This window comes from Apus apus, chromosome 1 (genome assembly GCF_020740795.1).
Source record: "Apus apus isolate bApuApu2 chromosome 1, bApuApu2.pri.cur, whole genome shotgun sequence".
Classification (NCBI taxonomy): Eukaryota; Metazoa; Chordata; class Aves; order Apodiformes; family Apodidae; genus Apus; species Apus apus.
The window spans coordinates 140,567,274-140,590,146 of record NC_067282.1 but is presented as its reverse complement, the minus strand read 5'-3'; the positions used below and the strand labels follow the sequence as shown (position 1 = coordinate 140,590,146).

At 40.4% G+C, this 22,873-nt stretch overlaps 1 protein-coding gene across 7 annotated transcripts in view; it reads right to left on the bottom strand.

Annotated features, from left to right (window-relative positions):
• Positions 1-22,873, bottom strand: part of MICAL3 (microtubule associated monooxygenase, calponin and LIM domain containing 3) — a 167,342-nt gene that overhangs the window by 24,520 nt on the left and 119,949 nt on the right. For 4 of the 7 annotated variants that reach the window (XM_051609108.1, XM_051609103.1, XM_051609104.1 and 1 more), the window contains 10 exons: positions 22,639-22,834; positions 17,607-17,833; positions 16,422-16,511; positions 13,313-13,450; positions 11,083-11,145; positions 7,804-7,908; positions 7,056-7,187; positions 6,641-6,732; positions 3,347-5,201; positions 2,689-2,783 (listed from right to left, as the gene is read on the bottom strand). In XM_051609108.1, coding sequence (XP_051465068.1) covers positions 2,689-2,783; positions 3,347-5,201; positions 6,641-6,732; positions 7,056-7,187; positions 7,804-7,908; positions 11,083-11,145; positions 13,313-13,450; positions 16,422-16,511; positions 17,607-17,833; positions 22,639-22,834 — 2,993 coding nt within the window. The remainder of the gene's footprint in view (positions 1-2,688; positions 2,784-3,346; positions 5,202-6,640; positions 6,733-7,055; positions 7,188-7,803; positions 7,909-11,082; positions 11,146-13,312; positions 13,451-16,421; positions 16,512-17,606; positions 17,834-22,638; positions 22,835-22,873) is intronic. The other 3 variants (XM_051609107.1, XM_051609109.1, XM_051609105.1) reach the window with 2 other exon arrangements.

Here is a 22,873-nt window from a genome sequence, read left to right as displayed (position 1 = left end):
GCACACGCACAATGACAACACATCTATAAACATGAGACCCATGGGGCATTTACATTAGGAATTCTTTACAAGATGCTTCTCTTGATAGACATGACACTAAACAACACTGAATTAATTCACTGCTGCTCACAAAAAACAGGCTAAACAGAGCAAGCTGTCTGGGAAGCAAGCTCACTACAGTTACAAAAAAAGGAGCACAAGCAGAATTTCAGTTTAGAAAAGGGGTTCACATAAGTTACGTAGCACATAGGAAGTTAAGTCTCACCCATAGTAAGTAGCAGGTAATTTGTAACTTAAAAAACACAGTCCCCCACTCCAAATCAGTACAAACCCAGTTTTGTTAGTCTTGAAGTTCAGTTACATTTCTTTTGACAGTCAGGCATTCCAGGGTTTGTGTCTACATTCTGCATCTTTGGACAGGATGCAATAAAACTAGGTAAGTGGAGTTTTCAGATTTATTTCCTCTATGTTAATTCACAAATCATTACTTAGAAAATAAGTAGATGCTGAGCAAAGAAATTCCAATGTAACTTAAGCAACAGCATATGGGAGAAAATGAGACACCACCACCATACCCTTGGCAGAGCTGGCAAGATATTTTCAGTATTAGGCATCTAATTAGCATTATTCCAGGTATCTGCTACTGTCACCTGTCCCCTCCAAAGCTTAGTGATGAGGTCTTTTTTTTTCTGCAAAAGCCATTTTAAATCGAAGTAACTCAGCACAGAAAAAAAAAGTGACCATCTAGGCATACCAAAGTCTGAAAAGAAGAACGGACCTTACTGAAGCCCTGCTCCCTTCTGAAGGAGCCTACGAGGCAGAACAGTAACTCAGAAACTCTTATCTGAACCCCCTGTATTGCGCATCTGTCCTCTGCTAGCCACAGGTACCTCATTCTTCTGCATCTCTTGGAAAATGCAGAATTTCTCATGGAACACCTTGAGGGCATGCAAAGAGGAATGGCAGGGGGAGAGAAAAAAGGGAACAAAATAAAAACAAAACAATCTTCCTCTTAGGAGAGGTCTAGATCAACTAGGGAGAGAGATTAAGAGAGAGGTTAAGTAAATACAGAAAATACTTACTTCATCAACTCCTTCCACCAGCCTGAAATTCATTAGTGATTCTGATTCATTCCACTATATATACACAGAAAATATTTCCTGTGACACCTCAGTTTGCAGTGCTTCAATACCTTGGCCATTTGAGCCAAGAATCAACTAGATCCTGCCATTTGAGACAGCTGTGTGCAACTTGGATGACAGGTTTCAGACAGAAGGTACAGACCTAGTTCTGTGACACCACCCTCTAAGACATTCTCTTCTTCCTGAGTTTTTTTTAACATGTGAACCAGGCAGCACCAGGAAGGGACTGGGGGAAAACATTTTTCTTTCTTCAGTACCAGAAGGGTGGCTTAGTCTTCTGTGGGGTCAATTAAATCTCTACTTACTCCTCCAAACCTTGCAAACTCTGTCTTGCAGAGCTTAGAAGCTCTCAGGAGTGAAAGAAGAACTCTTCCTCATTACTAAGACTGAGCAATTCTTCACAGTTTCCACTTATTTTTGCATTAATAGTGCCATCTTAAAATTGAAATAAATAGTTTGAAAGCAACTAACTTTGGCTCTTGGATCTCACCATGTATTTTCCAAACATAAATACATGCAAATAAACTAAATGTATTTTTCTCTCTAGGCTTTTATGGAGATCCACTGGTGTCTCCTCTTTCCTCCTCAAAAATTTCCTTAAAGCACCACTTAAAGTGAAACAATTCTGGCTAGAAAGCCATTGATACATCTTACAATAGGACATTATAGGACTAGTTAGGGAAAGTTGGTCAGGAAGAAGAAACAGCTCTCTCAGAAGAAGAAGAGTTCATAGCAGACCACACAGGAACGAGAACACCAGGCTAAGACTAACCCCTATATGCTGGCATTTCATAGGGGCTCAATACTATGTATTTCAGCTTCATGGTTTTTGTCTACACATACAGACATAGGGAAATACTCAGCTCCTACCAAGAAGTTCTCAAAGAAAACAGTCAAAATACAAGGAGCTAATTGCTCCTCTTTCCTCCAAAAAGAGAAGATACTCATTCAGACTGCAGACATTCTCTTCTCCCAGGAAACAGAAGCAAACCTACATGGGTTGCAAAACTGCAGTCTGTAGCTTACCTCTTAGCTCGTGATCTGTCTTGACTATGTTCTTGATGTTTGCAAAAGTACATTCCTGTCTGTAGCTTGCCTGGAATTCTACCACTTCCATCTACCAAAGAGGCTGGTAAAAAATATTCTAAAATCGGACCCTTACAAAAAGTGCAAGATATCTTTTTGCAATGAACTATGAGCCAGTGAAATTTACTCTTCTGACATTAAACGTCTGTTTTTTGTAGACCATTAGTATACTCACAACAGAGACAAAATTCACTATTCTGACTCTGGTATTCATTGTCAAGTAATGTCACAGTGAGAAAACAGATCCTTCATATAACAGTGGGGAGTAGCTTGCAATTGTGAAACCAAGTGAAACCAACTTCTCTTATGTAGAACAGTCAGCCAACTTACAGAAAAGCCTGTTCCACGGAAGAAACAGTAACAAGATCAATATTAATCATCCAGGTTTCTGATACGGTTCTCTGAGCCTGTGATCTGCACAATGCTAGATCCACCTAAAACACATTTTCTATCCGCCTACCTCTCGCTTAGATTTCTGGGAGGACCGTTCCAGAATATCGTCACTGGAGAGGTCGGAGTCCTCTGAGAAACTCAGGTGCTGGCGGAGCTGCAAATCTGAGAAGCCAGGAATAAAAAAAGGAAGTTAGAAAGGGTTAACTGTTCCTTCTATAAACATAACAGAACTCAGCAGATAAATGGTTTGAGTGAGAGTCAAGCATATTTAGTCCTTTTATGCCAGTCTCAGTAGCTTCACGTGGGATTACGGAGTGATCAGAGAAGCACTGCTTCACCATATGATCGATACTAGTTAGAAGCTTCATTCTAAGAGAGCATCACTTCCTGCAAATACTGTTAAAAATAATGGTCATGATTCTCCCTTTGTACTGCATCAATGCTTGTATGAGAGATTCAGCACTTGGATAACAGCAGCTGGCATTATCCTGGCTATTTGTACAGGGCCAGAGAAATGCAACATGTTCACTTTCGAATGACATTTATGGCTAACTTATTTACTGTATCACAATTTGCCAGGAAACACCTCTGCCTGCACCTGAGGTCATGTGAGAAATTTACAAGAGGCTGCAGTGGCTGAATGACAAAATGAGCCAAACCTACTTTCAAGAATACCTCCAAGATAAAGGAAAAGCACCCACTGCAGGGGCACGTATCTGTTATACCTGCAGCTGTAACAAACGGAGAAGCTTTGTGCTTGCCAGAATCCACAGTGGCACCACTTGAGGGAGTACTTGGGCAGGACTTCTCATCAGTCCTTTTCTTCTTGTCTTTCTTATACCCAGAGAAAACGGACTTCCACAAGGACCTAGGCTTTGTTGCTTCCTCTGTCCCACCACTAGATTTGTCAGAAAGCCTGCTGTCATTTTTTGTTTTCTTCTCCTTTTTGTTCTTACGAGGGGAGAAAAGAGAAGTTCTTTTCTTACTCTTCCCACTGGAACCTTCTGAAGATGTGACAGACCCTTCAGGTCCTGCCATTTCAGCAGCAGGAGTGGAGAATTTCTCACTAGAAGCATCATGCTTTCGTGTGGATCCCTCTGCTATTTTCAAGGCCAGATGCTTTGGAGAGTCATAAAACAACTCTTTGGTCTTCAAGGGCATAGAAGATGCCTTTCGTGCCCTTGTGGCCCCAGCAGCAGCAGCCATTTCCATCTCTTTCATCTTACACAACTGTTTAGCCATGGCATCACGCAGCACTTGGCTCTTAACAGACTTCTCTCTGGCTCTCATTCTTTCTTCAGCAAGCTCCTTAGCCTCCACAGAAATTTCAGGCAACACTCTCTTCTTTTGGTTAACGCCTCCTTCCATTAAGGGTGGACCCCCATTTTCTTTGACCAAGGGCAAAAGAACTGGTTTCTCTGGCCTTGGCCTACTGGTAGGAGGTGTAAAAAACTTCTCGTGAAGGCTTGAGTCCTCTGTCCTGTCATCGTATGTGTCTTCTACATCGTCAGCAAATGGAATCTCATCCACACTCTCTGCAAAAGATTTCCGCACATCGTCTTTTTTGGCCTGGGTTGACCCTTTGGCGGCAGAGGTTGGCTCATGGCGTGGGGGAGCAGGAGGTGTTGGTGCTGGTGTTGGAGGTGACTTGGCTTCAACCTCGTTCTGCCAGACTGCTTGATGCCTCTTTCTACGCAAAGTGGCTGGTTCTTCATCTTGAGGAGGTGGTGGTGGGGGACTTGATGGAGGAGTAAGCATGGTAGAGTCAGAAGTATTGAAGCTCTGGCTAGCCATAGTTCTCATGTTAGATGAGCTCTCCTGAAGGCCAAGTCCAGAACTGCTGGATACTTCTCTCCCTGCTTCACAGGAATTCCTTAGCTCTTTTTCTGATGGAGATTTTGGAGAGAGCAGAGAAATCTGTTCGTTTTCTAACTTAGACAGTCCCTGTCTTCTTGGGGCAGGCTGGGGTTTCACAAGACCAGTCCTTTCATTACCTGAAATATTCTTCAGAGGAGCTGTCTCAAGGGCAGATACATTAAAGTTTGTCTCTGAGCGTTTGTTTCTGTCCACTGGGGTGAGCCCTAAGCTCCTCCGGATTTCAGCACTCTTCATCCAGAACTCTTCTACAAGGTTACTCCGTTTCAAGGCTTCTTCTGCAGTAGTAGGGCTCCCCAGTTTTTCCATCTCACCATCCTGGCTCCTAAGGACCAGTTTGGCTAAAGGAGTAGATGTTAAGGCTGGGACAGGTTGGAAACATACTGGAGGCTCCACTGGGGATGGAATGGGTGTTTCAGCAGAAGGCAAAGGCTGGGAACAGATAGGCATTTGAGCAGATGTTGGGGATGAAGCCAATGTTGGTGCTGCTGGCTGAGATGCTCCTAGTGATGTAGGTGCCATGGCTTCTGGTGATGCAACTGGCTGGGATAACACCGGAGATGGGGGCATCAAAGGGCTCTTAACTTTCCTGTCTTTGGGAATTTCATTCTTTTGTCCTTCTTCAGGAATGAAAGGTTCAGGGAAAAAGCGTGCCTCTGGAGATTTTATTGCACGGGATACTTCAGCCAGGCGGTCTTTTGCATCCTACGAAAAAAGAAAAAGGGAAATTTTAATAGTCACTGGACACATTAGAATACTTTTTTTTTTTTTTTTAAATACACTGCCCTTTGTAGCTGACACAAGGCAAATTTAATTTTTGGAAGAAAAAACATTAAGTTCCAGAAATCCACTTCTATCTTTTCCTGCTCTCCCTTCAAACCTCCAACTCTGTATATTGCAGTAGCCCCTTATCTCAGACAGATTTGATGCAAGTCTCTCCAGCTCTCACCAAAACAGCACCTTCTGCTGGCTGGCATTTGCTGTCATGTGTTCTTAGAGGCAAGGGGTGTTTCTCTGTTAAAAGTAAGTTAGGCTTCGATTCCATTGCTCCTTAGTGGTCTGAGAAGTCTCAGTTTCCATCTTCTACAACCAGAATGCTGTATTACTCGGTAACACAATTTGTTGTGATACAATTTAACCCTTAGGCAGTGGACTCCTCTTAATTGAGATCTGGTATTATTCTTTCCAATGGCATTTTTGCACTAGCTTTCTTGTTAATGCAGACAGTTTGGATTAACTGACACATGACCATTCGAGCACAAACCTCCCTGTGAGCTTGTATTACATAAATTAAGCACCCAGGTCTTGGGTATTTCCTTCATTTAGGCACTGTCCTGATCCAGGCAATAACTATGTCTTACAATCCTTAGATGGTCTTGGAAAAAACAACCCTTTAATTTTAATAGAAAGTGAATGCTGTCAGCAATTGCTGTCAGCAAACCAGCCTTATCCCATAATGTGTCCATCATAAAAGTACACTTCATCCTGGAGAGTTTTGTCATAAAGCAGTTTAATCTTTTAGAAATTCCTTGAAACTCTTGTGAGGGAAAAATTTGAATTAAACACTTTAAGGGTCTTGTATTTTCTGCTCTTACACACCAGCAGCTGGCAATACCACTGGTATGGTTGCACACTGACTCCATGGTTGACAACACAACAGCACATCACTGGCATGTCTCACTTCCTTAAGCTGAGTCATGTTTTTACTCTGGAATAAATGAGCACTGCTTTTGTTACTACTAAGTAATGCAAATAAAATTTTTAATTGCAACTGTACAGAGTCTGCTTTTGGTACAGAAAAGCTAGCCAGATCAGGCCAAACAGGAAACACCTTACCCCTCATTCATAATACAGATCTTTTATTAACTGCACATTGACATTAAATTATCCTATACAACTCTTTTGGGGGCTTTGTGATGGGAACTTGTGAGTTTGACAGAGTTACTACACTTCTTGAAGACAGGAAAGAAATGTACATTCTTTTAGAAGTATAAATGAAGTAAGATTTCAAGAAGATCAACATAAATCATACAGACAGGAAAGAAGGAAAGCCCACTACTGTCAGTCCTCACTACTTAATCCAACAAACACTTCTACTTAACTACAGATAGCAAGTAGAAGACTTCAAAGATTCCCTTTCTTACCTCAGCTTGTTTTGCTTTGGGACTATCAGCTGGAGAGAGAGGAAGAACACTGTCACTAGATGGCTGGACAGGAATGGGTGGCTTGCATGGATCTAGAGAAAAAAAAAAGTTTCCAAAATCACATGAGACCATTAAGATTTTTTTTTTTTTTAATGTTAAACACAGTAAGAAGTGACAATTTTTTCAGCTAGATTGGACATCTGGAACATAGACAAAAAAATTTTCCCACTTTAGGAAGCAGCAATTAATGGACTCAGAACACTCCTCTCAAAATGTGAATGCAAGAACATACCTTGCCGCTGACAGAAGTGAGATGTTTCAAATCCAAAATACCGTCTTCTCTTAAATCTAATAAACGCATAGACTAACTCAAATGCAATTACAGTCATTCAAACACTGATGGGAAAGCTATTACCTCCTGTCACACTGGAAGAAGCACCTTCCGCTCCCTCTTCATCTTCTTCATCTTCAGAGACTTTTAGTTCTGGCTCTTCTACACCACCGTGATGTAAGCGAAACTCCGCCTCTGCATCAGATGGGATGTCCTCTGATCACAGATGGGGTAGGGGGAAAAACAAGAGATCTTGGATACAACTCCATCAGGACATCTCCTTATTATTTTAAAATCTTTCATAATTCTTTCTTCACATGGTGCTTATTTTCATAGCTTGAATATCCAAAAGTTTCACTCCTTTCTTTGTGTGTTAGAGTTATTTAAGCAGTAAATGATGGAAAATTAGTAAAAACTACTAAATTAGTAATTGAAGTCATACCTTACCAATTGTATAGAAATTTTCCAATGTTTTCTGACATATGCAGTTCATTTTACACTAGCAAGGGAAGACTGTTGACATAATATTGTGGATTTTTCTCAAGTTTACTTCTATTTGTGTTATTCAGCAGGATTAGTACTGAATACAGACACAAGACCAAGCCCTCCAGTTAGCACACGGTGAGAGGACAAGAAATTTACTCTACAACCCATGGCATTGAGGTAGTTCTGGTTTTTTTGTTCTTCATTCCTGTCTCCCTTCTGACTATTTGAAACAAACTCCGGTATCGCTAAAATTAAATTCAGGTTTAAGTACACTAATACAATGTATTTTCTGCCAATACAACTTTGTTCACGCAATGGGTTTAAATGATGCACAGTGGTACTCTACCATCATCCAGCTCTGCACCTGTGTCTCCCTCTTCACCTGCCTGCCCTTCTGTGTCTGCAGGCTCTGTGCCCAGCTCGTCCTCCACATCGTTATCCTCACATGGAGCTAGAATATATTCAAATATTGAGAAAAAAAATAATAAACCCAACTATACAGTGAAAAGGTTCTACATTGAACTGTACCAACAGTTTTTAGCGGAGGTATTTATTAATTACTGTCAAAACAAGAAATCCTTAAATGTGTTATCTGGAAAGACATCTGTGGCAAAATGATACTTCCAAACTCCAATGAATCAAGGAATGCCTGCCCCTGGGGAGTCTCCAAGGCATCTGCAGTGAAAGCAGACAGGGCTTTTTTGAGCCACAGGCCTAATAAAAAATTAGACAAGAAGGGAAATGGGAGGACATCAAAACAGAAGAAATGTTACTGTTCTTTCAGGAAGATAATATTTTTCTTTACCACGTCAGAACAGTTACCACATTTAATAGCATATGTGTATTAGGTGAAAACTGAAGTCTCACAATGCCTCACAACTGTTCATCCTGAAACTGAAACAGGCTTTTGAGGGTGTAAGTCGGAGAGAGAGTCTAGCTCTAGGATCTGTCATTATGACATACGGAAACTTTAACTCTGCACAGCTATGTTGGCAAAAGGGTCAAAGAGACTTGATTTGCTGTACAAGTAACAAGAACAGAAATCAATTGAGATTTTTTAGGTAAGTGTATTAAAAAACTTTTGTTGCAGTTCAGATCATAATTTGATTTGCTGGGTCAAAATAAGAAAAGATTCTTGAATTTGTAACTCCAAAAAGGGTATTTGACATTGCTACTTGTGACAGGATTTAATTACAGAAGAAAGACAAGACTGAACTGTGGAGTCTAAATATCATTATTAAATGATACTTTTTAATAAACCTTATGTATGACACCTTGTCCCATCTTTAGTGCTACGAATTATTGCCCTTTCTTTTGTTAGCATTTTCAAAAAATATAACTTAAATATGAGGGAAAAAAAGTGATCACTTCAGGTTTTTTTCCACAGTACAGTCAGTCAGGTTTTGGATTTGTGCAGCAAGTTACCATCAATTCATGTTCAGCAACACGCAGATTATTTAACTCTGTTGTATATCCTATTGCAAATGCACACACAGTTAGCATGTCTTGTTATGCACATTTGCGAATTATATATATAGGATATGGTCCTATAACAATGATAACATTTATTTTATAACTCTTTGTTGCACCTATACCAGTAAACTATGTGGTGCCAGTCTCTAGATGTGAATGCATACAGTGTCACACTGCCAATCTTTAGGAGGGCTCCCAGCAGGACTCCCAGCAGTTAGTTCCTATGGTAGGGATAGAAGCTGTTTCCAACAGGCAGTAGGATGCAGCCCCCTGATTCTGCATGGCAAAAAAGTTTAGCCATTTGGGAGTGAATCATGCTGTGTCAGCTTCCCCAAGTCAGGAATTAGGCTCTGATCCTTTATAGATTACTAGTGACAATGTGGCTTTTGGAATCACTCATACGTTAGCACTACTAATTAAGACAACCTTGAAACAAACCAACATTCCCTAAAACTGAGGTCTTGCAGCCTCTCCTCTTTCTCTAATACAGGTTTTTGTTTACTTCAAAACACAGCCTTCAGTGGGTGGTTTGCCTTCTTCCTTCAACCTGAGAATTTCTCTTTTTCCATGTTTCTCCCCTGTGTAGTGTTAAGGCAGGCACACACATGGGCTAGTTTACTTTCTGTCAACTACTGTGAAAAGACAAATATCACTGTTTATCACACTGACATGTGATAAAACACTGGCCTATTCCCTTACGTCAAAGGCTTATTATAAAATCCAGAACATTACAGATGTTGAGTGTAGGCGGCTGAATCATATGGCAAAGGTTGGACTGCCCACAGAGGCATTTACAAGTTTAGTGAACACAACCAAACTGTGCTCCAGTCTGAGTGTTGCCGAGATATGAAGTAACATGTTAATTTGGAAAGAATAATGTAATGGGATGGTTTTATGGTAGCAGCAAATGTAGGTAATCTTAATCAAAACTTGCAAAAATGTAACTCTGATGTCAGGTATCTGGTATCACTATGTATACATGTGTCTTCAGCTGAGGAAACCATGAATTGACATGACACACAGGGAATATGTTGGAGCAAGAGGAGAAAATCAATTCTTATATAGGTTGGTACACAAAACTCAACAGAAGACTACAGATGCATAGGTAAGTAACAACTTGGTGCAAGGGTAGATCCCATTTTGAGGGACATGGAGAGCTTGCAGGTGGCTGGTTATACTATACATATACTGTGCATATACATATATGCAGTTAGGATAAAGAGCAAGAGGCCAAAAGCTGCCACACAATAACTCAGAAGCTACACACTATGGCAGCCAGAAACTGGGATCAGCACTTGGTTCATACCAGCTAGCAGCCTTGAGCAGACTGCACCATGTGCAGACATCTTGTAAACACTGCTGCACTGCCAAAGCAGCAGCAGAAGCAAAGTTTTATAGGCAAGCTAGATGTTCTGATGTGCCAAAGCAACGCAGCTGTAGATCAACTGCCTAGCCACAAACTAATGCTGTTCCACTGATTTTGATACCTTCACTGCTTTACACAAATTTACTCCCTTACTCTTCATTCCAGAACCTTCATGCTGATCAGTTTTGTAATAGAGCTTTGAGGACCACATAAAAAAGCAGCTGATCTCTACCACCCCTCAGCTCCCCCAAGGCTTCCCTAAATAACATGAACTCCAAAGAGACACAATAGCTGTCATTATTTCTAAATATCCCGACTTCAACTTTATTCTTCTTTCTTGTTTTCTTCACCAGGTAACTAGAGTTTGCAGTTACTAAAGAGAACTGCAGTTGCTTTAAGCACTCTCTGTCACTTAAATCTTTTGACTGCAAGAAAGCCCCATGTTCTTTTGGTCAAGGAGCTACAAGAAGAACAATCCAGTTTACAAAGCCAATGAAGCCCTCCCACAAGATTCCTTCTTCTGCTTTGCTACACACCCAAGATAATGTCTCTCTTTGGCCTGCCTTCTAGAAGGGTTACAACAAATGTTGAGTTCATGCAAGAATGGACTGTCTGAGCAAGGCGTGCATGCACACTTCCCCTTCCTCCCTCCCTCCACGTCCAGTCATGCAGTAGCGAGAGGGCCGTAAGTTCCAGGGTTAAAGTATCAGCTCAGCTGCTGAAGGCATGGAGAAGAGACGGGCAGGGTTATTGTGCATTGGAACACATAGAACATCACCAGACTACCTCCAGGGACCGTCTCCAGCCACGCCTGTACCGCCTCATGGCGTACGGAGGGAAGGTCGGATGCTGAATTTAAAAAACAATAAATTGTAAGAAATCAAAATTAGACCATCAGTAAGCGTCTAAAACAGAAGAGTGACAAAGGGAAATTTTCAGTAGCAAATACAGGAATAAAACCTATGAGATGTTAAACAACTGCCTCCAGGCTTGGTATTTACATCAAGACAACATACAAATGCCACGGACCTAAACTTCCTTTAGGATCTGTAATATTAGAGGAAATACAGATGTTACAGTGAGAAAAATGTACCATCTGACCAGCATGTTGCTGCTGCTGAGCTCCATTTGAAACTCTGCAGAGAGAAACTGAGAGACGACAGGCTGACCAAGGAGAGAGGAGCAGTGGTAACAGGCATCCCAGAACCTGTGCTGCCCCGGTGCAAAGGTCAGCAGATGAAGAAGAGCACTCAAAGCAGAATGAGAACAGCTTCTGTGTACCATCACACTATCCAGGGCTTTCACATCAAACCCTGTCGCTGCTGCTAGTGATGGGTTCTCCAAAAACCTCGTATCATAGAATACAGCTCAGCCAGGGTAAATTTTTTCTACTGAACTCAGATTGAAAACTTACAGCATACCCAAAAGTACTTACTGGTGACAGCCCTTAAAAAACCCACCAAACTGCTGACACACCTGTACACACCTGGACTATATGACAAATAAATTGATGCAGCTAAACTTCTTGATCAGCATTGTCCTAGTTTGTCCCAGTTTTAGAGAAAGGAAAGGAAATACTGCCTCCTTCTCAAAGGAAGTTAGGAAGATCACAAAATCAGTTTTGGAAGAATCATCTTTTACTGGCAGCTGTACCAATACACTATGGTAAAGTAGAAATTATAAAATATAAGTTAAAAGAAAAACTTGGAAGCTACAGACCCTCAAGGAGAAACTAAAGTAACCTTAACTGTAATGAGCTTAAGAAGCTGTGTTAACATTTTTACTTAGTGCTTTTGAACATGAAGCAAATACTCCAGCAATACTGAATGTTACAGAGAGTTGAACATGGCCCGTTCTGTGGTTGCAGTGGAAAGGAAATACCCGTCTCTTATTTGTAGGGAGCAGATTTCACACCAGAAAATCCCCGTGCATTCTACGAACTGCAATCATAAGCATAGCCAAAATGATCTGGAACTGTGCACCAAGTTGGACAAGGATTAAAATAACCCCACCCAAACATCTAGAACTACAAGGAAAAGATAATTATATGGAATGGAATACGATCAGGCAACAAGAGGTAAAAGCCCTGTGTGTTTTTAATAGAGATCAGTCATTAACTTTATTTCACTTTTTCTGTAAAGGACACCCCTTCCCACAGCATACTTAGTCCCTCTACAATTCTGGCATAATGGCTACAGACTCTGAGAGAAGACCACTACCCATCAACTACATGATTAACTGTTACTAAGCCTAGCCTTCTGCATAAATAAAGCATCTACGACATGCTCATCTTAAGAGAAGCTGTAATATACTCTAGAATTAGGTCAGCAGGGACTGCTGAAAGGTGCTTACAAGGGAGCTAAACTATTGGTATTTTCCCTCTCCAAAGTTTTCCTTTAAATGGCAACTCATAAAGGTCACACCTCACTTTAAAAAATAGATAGACTGTCAAATCTTAAACACAGGGAGTGAAAACCACCACTGATCAGATTTTTAAGTCCTTTGAAACACTATTATTATACCCTACTAATACCACATACTTCGAAAAGTAGCAGCAGAGAAATATGCTCAATACAGAAGCTACCCATGTCCAGATCTGCTGTAGTAACTACGTAACCTAGTCCTTCAGCTTTCCTTAGATAGAATTCTCGCTGCCACAAAAAGCACATGACAACTTCAATTACTATCCCTAAAGTCAGTTATTGAGAGCTGATTGCCAGCACCATCAAATCACGTGTGCAGAGAAAAAATGCTACTGGTGTCAAAACAGACAGACAAAGGGGTCAGAAGTCATCACACCACCACAGAGCTGAGAAAACACCCATTTTAAGCAAACACTGACCTGAAAAGCAAAATGTTTAATCAAGTGTCATTTCATTGTAATTTGAAATTAGTTCCTTTCAATCACTTCTGCCCATGCTGAAATACATCACTCTTCAAGGGCGCAGAAGCAACAGAGTTGAACAGCTGCAACCATGATCCAGGAATTGACAGTGTGGGGCTTGGGGGACATTACCTCTGGAGGTGGAGGACTCTGAGGTTGGGACCATTTTTTCCTCCTCCTCTTTTTCACGGATGTGTGTCCAGTGCACATCTGCCAGGATCTCCAGAGGATCAACCGGATTTACAATCTGCTGCAGTCTAAGGTTTCCAGCTAGCAGGAGGAGGGCACGGTATACCAGGTTGTAGGCAAGGTGTATGAAGGACAGGGAGGAAAAGATGGGAGGGACAGTGGCAAGGAGTGGTAACACATCATAGGAAAGGAAATAAGAAGACAAGAAAATATTAGTGGCTAAGGTCAGTTTGCAACACAGACAGAAAGCTCAGCACTGCGTGTGCACACATACAACAATACAGTGCTCCTCATACTTCCCATCACAGCTGAATAATGCCATTCCAAAGGCAAGGAGATGCTATGAAAAACATCATTGTAGAACATCTCCATGGCAAGCAGCTTCGCTGAAATGAAAGACATTCTCTGGGTGTCCAACAGTACCTGGTTTGTAAATACCAATTTAGCAGATATTTCCAGCTCCTTCAACCCATTATTATCTATACTGTCAAAGACATCTTGCTCTTAAGGGCAGGGGACAATCCACATTGTAGTTTGACACACCAAAAAGTCTTCCATTTCCTACTATTGGGTTAAGGACTCCTTTCTATGCTGGGTACATATTTCTTTGTAAATTAAATTACATGATGGAATTCAGTGTTTCATGTGTGTATGTGCATATGCACACATGGGCACACGCTTACTTCAGCACTTAAAAACCCTGCTTTGTTTTCTCCTGCTTTTATGTACTGTCTTGTATGAAGGGTAGCATTTTAAATGTGACTTAGCAAGCCCCTCAACCCCCAGAAGAGACTTCTGAATTTGAATTTGTTTAAAAGAAATTGCATTACTTGATTACTTTCCTAACTAAACTACCATCCACCTAAAGCAGCTGTTTTAACTGCTGCAGAATACCCGCCTTGGGAGCACCTACCCTGATGTGTATATATTATCTATCTATCTATCTATCTATCTATCTATCTATCTATCTATCTATCTATCTATCTATCTATCTATCTATCTTCCTAGATCCTGGCTCTATTGATATTTGCTATGGGGCTATAACTCAAGTTTCTATTTACCCATGATAAAATGAGTACTCATTCTATGGGAGACAGGCATCAACACCTGCAGGAGTGGCCTTCAAAGGCAAAGGAGTAATCCTGAAAGGAAAATGCCCATATACTTTACAAAGTAGGAGGTCAATTTTCAAAACAGCTGGTTTACATACAGTAAGGTAGGGCAGAATAGGGCGAAACACTGTTTCAGCAGTTTAGATCCCCAAAAGCAGTTAGTTTTTCATAGGGTGCATTAGTGTTTCAAGGAAACAAGAAACATTAGCAGCATTTAGAGGTTACACTCATTTCCTGCTGTCTCGTTTTAACCAAGTTTCTCTTTCCTGATTGTGTTTTCCCCAGACATGACAAAGTGTTTGGGAATTCTGTTTCAGGAATGACTATGTGTGAGACTTGGCATTAAAACGGCAGAAGAAACAGGCAAGAAGGAACTGCAGGAAGGATAGAATCAGCAGCTGGTTATTAAATAGGGAAAGGGGTCAGAGGCACAAACTCAAATGCAGAGTGGGATCCACAATTTAGCCATGTATTTGGCAGTTTGACCTCTGTATCACCTCATCAGAGATTTCTTATCAATTAGCATAGCCATGTGGTCTACCAGAGCTACTGGACATCCTGCAGGGACAGGAGCCCAGACTTTTCTCACTCCATAGCAAAGCACTCACATGCAAGCCCCAAGATGAGTAGAGTTAGCATTTGCATTGCCACACAAAATTCTGTGTTAAAAGGTTTAGGTTTGCCAGCAACAGCTGAGAAGTATAGTTACTCAGCAAGGCTCAGAAAGAGCAGGTCCCACATGATTTGGATGCTTTAAAATTTCTCTGGGATTTAGACCAGTGTAGAATACACAGTTACTCCACAAGTCTCTAGACAGAGGCCCGAGCCTGTACTAATTAGGATACGGGTCCTTCTCACCTTTTTCATTAAATAAATAGCAGCACAGCCAGACATGAAGGATTGCTGTTGGCTAATAGCCAAACCTAGTGTTTCCTTGAGGTCTAAATGCTGGAGAATTTCAGAGGACACCTGGAGTAGCCTTCCCTCAAGGCTGCCTGCTAAGCTTTGCAGAAAGCTAGACATGAATTCCACTTATATTTGGAAAGGTAGCTTCCCCTCTAGTTCCATCATATCACCTACTACACTTTACCAGCAGCAAGCAGTCTCTATGTTTAATGGAATGAGAAGGCACCTGCGAATCAGCTCCTTAGGAGCCAGATCTAAAGCACACTAGCAGCTGCAACAGAGGGAACTGCTTCAGTTATGCTCTTCAGTCATCTTACTAATACTTCTCATTCTTACCATCAGAAATGTTAAACTGGAAAAAATTATAACACTTTTTTTTCTTTTTCCTTTTTTTTGTTTAAAAAAAAAGAAAAATTGACAACTGCTTCAAAAAAAGTGCTTAAAAAAAATCAACCATCAGAAATAAACTGAACATATAATGGAAAATAACATAACGAGTTAGACTGGTTATGTCAGATTAATTTTATGTCCATTATATGACTGAAAAATCTTGAGGGATTGCCACAGCTTTATTAGCTTCCCCCACAGACTCTTCCCATAGACAAACACTCACAAAAGGACAGAAACTAAAAATGCAAGTTTTCTGACACAGACAATCTAAAGGCAGTAATTCTGATGTGTCCCATGTGTCTGACATACTGCACAGCTGCAATCAGTATGTTTGTATGGAACAAATCTGGAACTCCTAAATACATAGGGGTCATAATGTTCATGCACATTACAGTACCAAATTGCTCAGGCTCTCTAGATATCCTCAAGTATTGGTCATCTCTTTTTCCTAAAATCAGTGCTAATGTCAGACCTGATACATGGCACTTGAACCAGGAGATTAAGATAAAAACAGCTACTGAATCAGTTTCCAGGCAGATGGTAAAGCAATTTAATAAAACGCAGAAACTGCTCATGTGGGACCTGCTCTTTAAAACATTCCCCCCTCCTTTGGGGAAATGAAAGTGGAGATGGCATACGGGTACCTTTACATGTACCCATGTCCTCTTCATTTGAGAGACGTTCAAGCCAGAGGCCTTCCTGCAGCTCTCTCTCCCAAGGGCAATACTCCCCCTCTACAGCAGAGGGAACCACACATCCATATATAACACCAGACACGCGTGTACACAAACAAGTGATGGAGAGATAGAAAGAGAGAAAGGACAGAATCAGAAAGACAGGCTGCCTGAAAATCCAGCAACTCCCCATACATCCGTTGTATTCAAAGTCTCTGACAAGAAAACTGCTCAAATGAAACACTGTCTGTCCAAGAACACCATGGTTTAGCAAATTAAACACACAGCATGCATGTTACCATACTTAAAAAGCAGTCTTTACTTGCACAGACTTCAGTTATGGAAAGACAGCTCCTACGTTGAAAAAGTAGCCAAGCAGCTTGCTGAGCTCCTCAACAAAACTGCCCCTAAGACTCAAAAAACAGGACCTCTGCTTGCATCAGGCAGCCAAAGATCTTTATGAAGAAGCTCTTTGGAGTCTACTAGTCTTCACAAAAAGGAAATGTAAGTACAAAGACAGGATCAGTGAGAAATCTGGTATGGTGACAAAACACTGGAGAAACATCTATTCGTAGCAAACTTTGCATTTTGATGACTGAGACAAACACAGGGAAGGAGTCTTTCCTGAAGATTTTCCACAGAAATCCCTCAGAGACAAAATGGGAATCACCTGAACTCCCTGATTTCTCAAGGCCATCTTTCAACTAAGGAGAACTACAAGCAGCTTCTTCTGGGATGCCCTGATGACAGTTACAGGGCATTACTCCCCTAAGTGAGGCACTCTACAAAACTGAAACCACCATTTCCACACTGCTTCCAGCTCTTGCTGCCAAAGAACAAAGGGCACATTCAAATCCAATTCCCAATAATAATAAAAAGCAACAATAAAACAATAGTGTCACAAAGCTGTGAATTGCACATGTTGGCATGATGTATGGGAAGCATGTTTTGTTGGTATTAGTGCTGCAACTGCCCTGTCAGCAAAGTTCTGTATCCAGAATGATACACCTAAAGCTCTCCTTGACAACTCCCCAAAAAATCAAAGCAATAAAGAAGTGAAAGAATAAAAGATTTCCAAGGCAAATCTTTCTCATTCTGCATGGCAAATACTTAACTCAGTGTAGCAGAAAGGAAGGAAATATGAATCTGTCTAACCTTCACTTGACTCCTCATCTTCCTCTTCTTCGTATTCCTCGTCCTCATCCTCATCTTCTTTGTACTCAATCTCATGATTTTCCTCAGCCTCAATCTCTTCTTCACTCTTTCCCTTCAGGAGGGCATGGATACGCACAGCCTCTTTCCATGGCACACCACCCAAGTCTGAAGGGGGTGGTTCATCATCTTCCTCCTCATCTTCCTCCTCCATCTCAGACTCTGAACTACTGTAAGGGTGTAGAAAAAAAAAAAAAAAGAAAAATTAATGAATGTTTCCTAGATCAGTCTCAGACGACTGACAAGTTGTTTCAATACATACAAGACCAAAATGTATGATGGAAACCATAATACTAATTTTCTGCTTTCAGGATCTCATAGGCATTTTAGTGACAGCATCATGTGTGGACTGCAGCATGGCCCTTGCCCTGCTTCTTTCAAAGACAGTGAAGTAGCAGAAAATTGTCTGTGAAGCCAAGTCCAAATATTTGTGCAGCATTAATTATTACAGTTCATGGCAGCTGAATCCAGCAGAAAGAAACTACTTTATTCTTCTCACATGTGCAAGGGTTCTTAGCAGTGTTAGAACACTGAAGGTCACATCTCTCAAGAATGGCAGCTAGTGCTAGCATTTTGCATAGCTAAGATGTTTTTGGCACTTGCTGGGGTGAACCGCAGAAGGCGTTGGGCGCAGAGAGGATACACAACACAACTATCAGGCCAAAACATACAGCATGTGAGCTAAGGAGAGGTGGAGGAAAACAATACAAAATTCCTCACTTTTCTACAACAGACAGAAGTACAGTATGTATCCAATCAAGTGCACAGTGTACATAGTGGCAGTACGAAGCAGTGCAAAGATAATTACAATAATGAGCTTCTTATTCTCATAGCAAAGTCTACAACATGCAAAACAGTAAATGAGTAGTGCTTTTTAGTAGACATCTCTGTTTAATTCTAATACTTCCTCAGTATAAGCAGCAGAGGCAAGAAATGTAACCCCCTACACGTTTTATCTAGCTCACTCTTATAAGCTGAACTACCTAGAGGTACTGAGGAGAAAGATGGTTGCATTTGTCCTCAGAAAACAAACGTGGACTAGAGCACATTCAGAGAACATATCTGCAAGGTGAAAAAGTCCTCTTCCTTTGTTTTTCCTGCACAGACAACTAATAAAATAATTGCATTTCCTAGGTTCTCAGTTGTATGCTTCCCATACTTATCTTATAAGGTCCACATTCATCTGGATTGAAGGAGAAAACTGTTTGTGAATGGTTAAAGTTTGGGTGAATCACCTGAGAGCATTAATCTACATTCTGACAGCTATTAGTGTAGTTAAAAGCCCTTGGCAGCACCCATTCCATACAGAAAATGAGAGGGGAAATGGCCAAGTTGAAAATAAAGAAGTTTACATTTCACAAAGGTCTTTAAAATATAAATTGTACAGTTGTTGTAATTCTGTTTCCCATACACAGGTTTTATTGCAGTATGTGAGACTTTTAAAAAAATCTACATACAGCAGCACTCTCTCTTACATTGCAGTAACACATATTCAGTGAAGAACTACAAATTAGTCTAACACTACACTAATATATCAAATTTACATAAAATTATTAATTACTTGTCTGAGAGACTATTTTTTATAGCAAGGCTAATAAGGAAAACACCATTTTTTCATGCTGATTGTCACATACGTCTGTCCATAGCGTCTTTAATTCTCCTCACTGTTCTGCACAAACATAACATTATTTGCTCAAATTACGGCTCAATTTTTCACAGTATAAACTGAATCCTTCTTTTTAACAGATTGCCTGGTTTTCACATGCTAAGTACTGAATACAAACCCTGTTGCATGCCATGGACTCAGTGTATAATTCAGCAGGCTGAAACATATTCCTAAGGCTTTCCTTAGATATTGTCACAGAGATAGAGTGATGTTCCCCTCCTCCCTGATTAACTTTGCCATCCTTTGGTATGGAAATAAACCTGACAGGTGCTGCATGCTGGGGTTTTCATGTGTTGTTAGTAAAGTTTACTGCTGCTCAAACTGTTGCCAGGACTGCTGAACGGGACGACCTGCTGCTCTTCAACCAGCCGGCTTATCGCATGTAATAGTGACGACATCAATTCTTTACCACATAGCTCACTTTACATTCTTTGGCTTTTATTTATAAACTGGTTTTTGTTTGACCTTTGAATGCTAAGAAAAGAGAAGCTGAACGATAGCAGTGAGATGGCCTGGTAGAGTGGGCATTCCCTTTCAGCATGGCAACTCTGTGCCACAGGGATTAATTCAACAGCTGAAACTCTGCCCTCCTCCTCACCACCCCCTCCCCAGCAAAGCAGAGATCAAAGACCAAAGTAGGTTGCTTTACAGATTTGTATAAGCAGTTGAGTGTCTGTTTAATAAGGTGTACCTACCCAGATTTAGTGCTGAGAAAAGGAACCAAAAATCTCAACTGTGGAAACGAAGCTCTTCTTTTCCCTTACCATACATACCCATACAGCACAAACTCTGCTATGAAACTCCTTTGAAAGGCCACAGGGTATTATACCAAAACTGCAGATGACATACTGGGAGTTACTGCAAATTAAAGGGGATGAATAAAGTATCTAAAGTATTTTCTGCCCCTCAAAAGCTGTGTAGTCAGGGCTTGGTTTCATAAATATTTTTTTTCTTGTTGAAGTTTAAACAAGATTAACTCTCTCTTGAAAAAATGTACTTTGAATACTATTTTCTGCAAGTTTTCTCTGCAGTGTACATGCTCCTAAGTCTGTGTGTGATGGGAAGTTGTGCATCAAAATGAATGGTCTCTGCTTAAATTAGTTAACATCTCAGTGCAACTTGAAGCCAAATCCATTGCTCTGTAAGACATGGAGGAACAAAAAGTTGCCCATCTCCTCCAGCTGCTCCTAACGTGTGGTGCTGCACCAAGACAGTGAAGATGATCAAATCAGGGCTTTGGTTGGCTTGTTGCAAGAGTTAAAAGTTTATTTCTTTTGTTGCTGAAAAGTGGTCAGTCTTTTTCCCTTTGATTGTTTTTGTTGTTGTTTTCAGGAGGGATGAGGGGAGTGCTTTCTGTGACATATAATGGAATGAGTAGAGCTGAACTGAGGACACCTGACAGTTACATCTGCTCTTTGGCCCATCCAGCTTTGGCTTCCTTGGATTATGCACTGAGTACATTGCTAGGCTTCTTTGGATTTGGGACAGAAATTTTTCCAAGTCAAACTGACAGGCAATTTGATGTATTATCTTCTTCCTCTCTATCACAGTGTGTTAGTTGCTCACTAAACACCGCTTTTCACATGAAAAATTATGCAATTCAGTCTATTACAGACAAAAATAGTCAGTTTAACACAGGTTAAGAGAAGTATGTAGGACAAAGGGAATAAAATGCAGCACCCTGCAAAAACAAATCAGACTTGCTAACCTAATAGCATACTGCCCTCAGACCACAATCTCACAAAACACTGGAGATGACCAACAGCTTCATGCCAAAATTCCACTTCTTTAACACTTCTCCTTTGGAAGTCTTCTACCATTTACTGAGCAGGCCTACCATGTTCTAATTTACTGAAATCAAGACCAATAATAATACTCCATACTAGTAAATTTTGGCTAACAGCTAGGAACAATAAGGACTAAAAAACCCTCAATATCATTAATGCCTACATTGTCACAGCTGGTATAATTCTTAGGCCTGAGCAGGGAGCTAAATGAAGGATGAGATAAACAAACAAGAGCTTACATCTCCCACAAATAGTCCCATGATCATACAACCAGAGCACTAGCTAAGATCACAATTATGTAAAATGTCAAAACAGTACCTTCTAAATAAATTAATATATTAAGAAATTAATCAAAAAGTATTCTTTAGGTTTCAGAGAAAACAGCTGTACAAGACATTAGCAATTGCCAGGCACTTATATGAAAGACACACTTTCATAAGTCTGCATGTGCACAACCTCTGTCAAGGCTGAGTTGAGGCTACTTGAAGTTACTCCTTACCAGATCCTGCTTCTTCAAACGTATCAGATAAGTAAATTACAAATTCTATACTATGTAAATCCCATAAACATTTTAATTAACACTTCTATTCCTGCATTTTTTGTAACACCAATCCAATTCAATTTCACATGTATCTATGTAGTAAGGAATTCCTCATACAGCCCTGTACCTGTAGGTAATGCATACATAGAATATGCTTGTAGGACCTAAGTCTCAGAAAACCAGAAGCAGCATTTTCTGAGTTAATTTCAAGACTACTAGACAGACTGAGAACTGAGAAAGTAGAGTTGTTAATGCTACTAAGAAAAGTAGATTATTAGAAACCATATTAAGAGATTTAACACTGCAAAAAGTGTGTGATTGACTATAAAGTTCTCAAGTTCTTCATCAAGTATTTTCTTTCAAGATCATTGCAATAAATATTTTCAGTAGCTCTATGTACATATATTTGGATCCTGGTGTGCTTATACATAATTTTGCAGATAAAGGGAAATTTGTGAAGGTATATAATCATATATAACATTATATATATAATATATATCATGGGTTTTATACATAATAAATATAGCATAATTTTCAACAGCATAATTATTACATCAAATTCATCTCTGTCAGGCATTGAATCAGCATTTAGTAAGGCCTACATGTGTGTCAAGCTTGAATCTTTAAACCATAAGTAGTTTTGAATTGTAATGCAAAACAAGAAGAAGTTAACTTCAGCACTCCCTCCCATTCTGAATCCATGTTCTCTTTACTCAAAAGACTAATTTGTCTTTGACATAATTAAAAAAAAATAATTTAAAAAAAACCTTCCAACTTAGGACTGAATTTCATGGTACAATGGTACTACAGGTGTCTTCCAAGAATGCTAGTAAGATAAAATACCTGTGTGTATACACAGAACATTTACAAAAACTTTAGAAACGACAACCAGGTAAATAAAATGTTAAAAAAGCCAAAGGAAATGCAGGCAAAAGTCTGTTGGGATGGGTATAAAAAAGCTTATGGGCAACTTGTGCTGACCTGCTGGGCACATCCTCTTCCGTTCCTTTGTCCAACACACTGCTCAGGTTGTGCTCTGCTAGTGTTTCTTCAGGAACCTCTTCCAGCTCCTCCTCCCGCTGCAGGGACAGGCGGTAGTTCTCCAGCTCAATCCGCTCAGGCGTGCCGCGCAGCCGCTTGGCGAGGCTGGGCTCTTCCAGCCCATTTACATTAGAACCTAAAGAATAAGCGAGTGAACAAACATTAAACGCCAGAA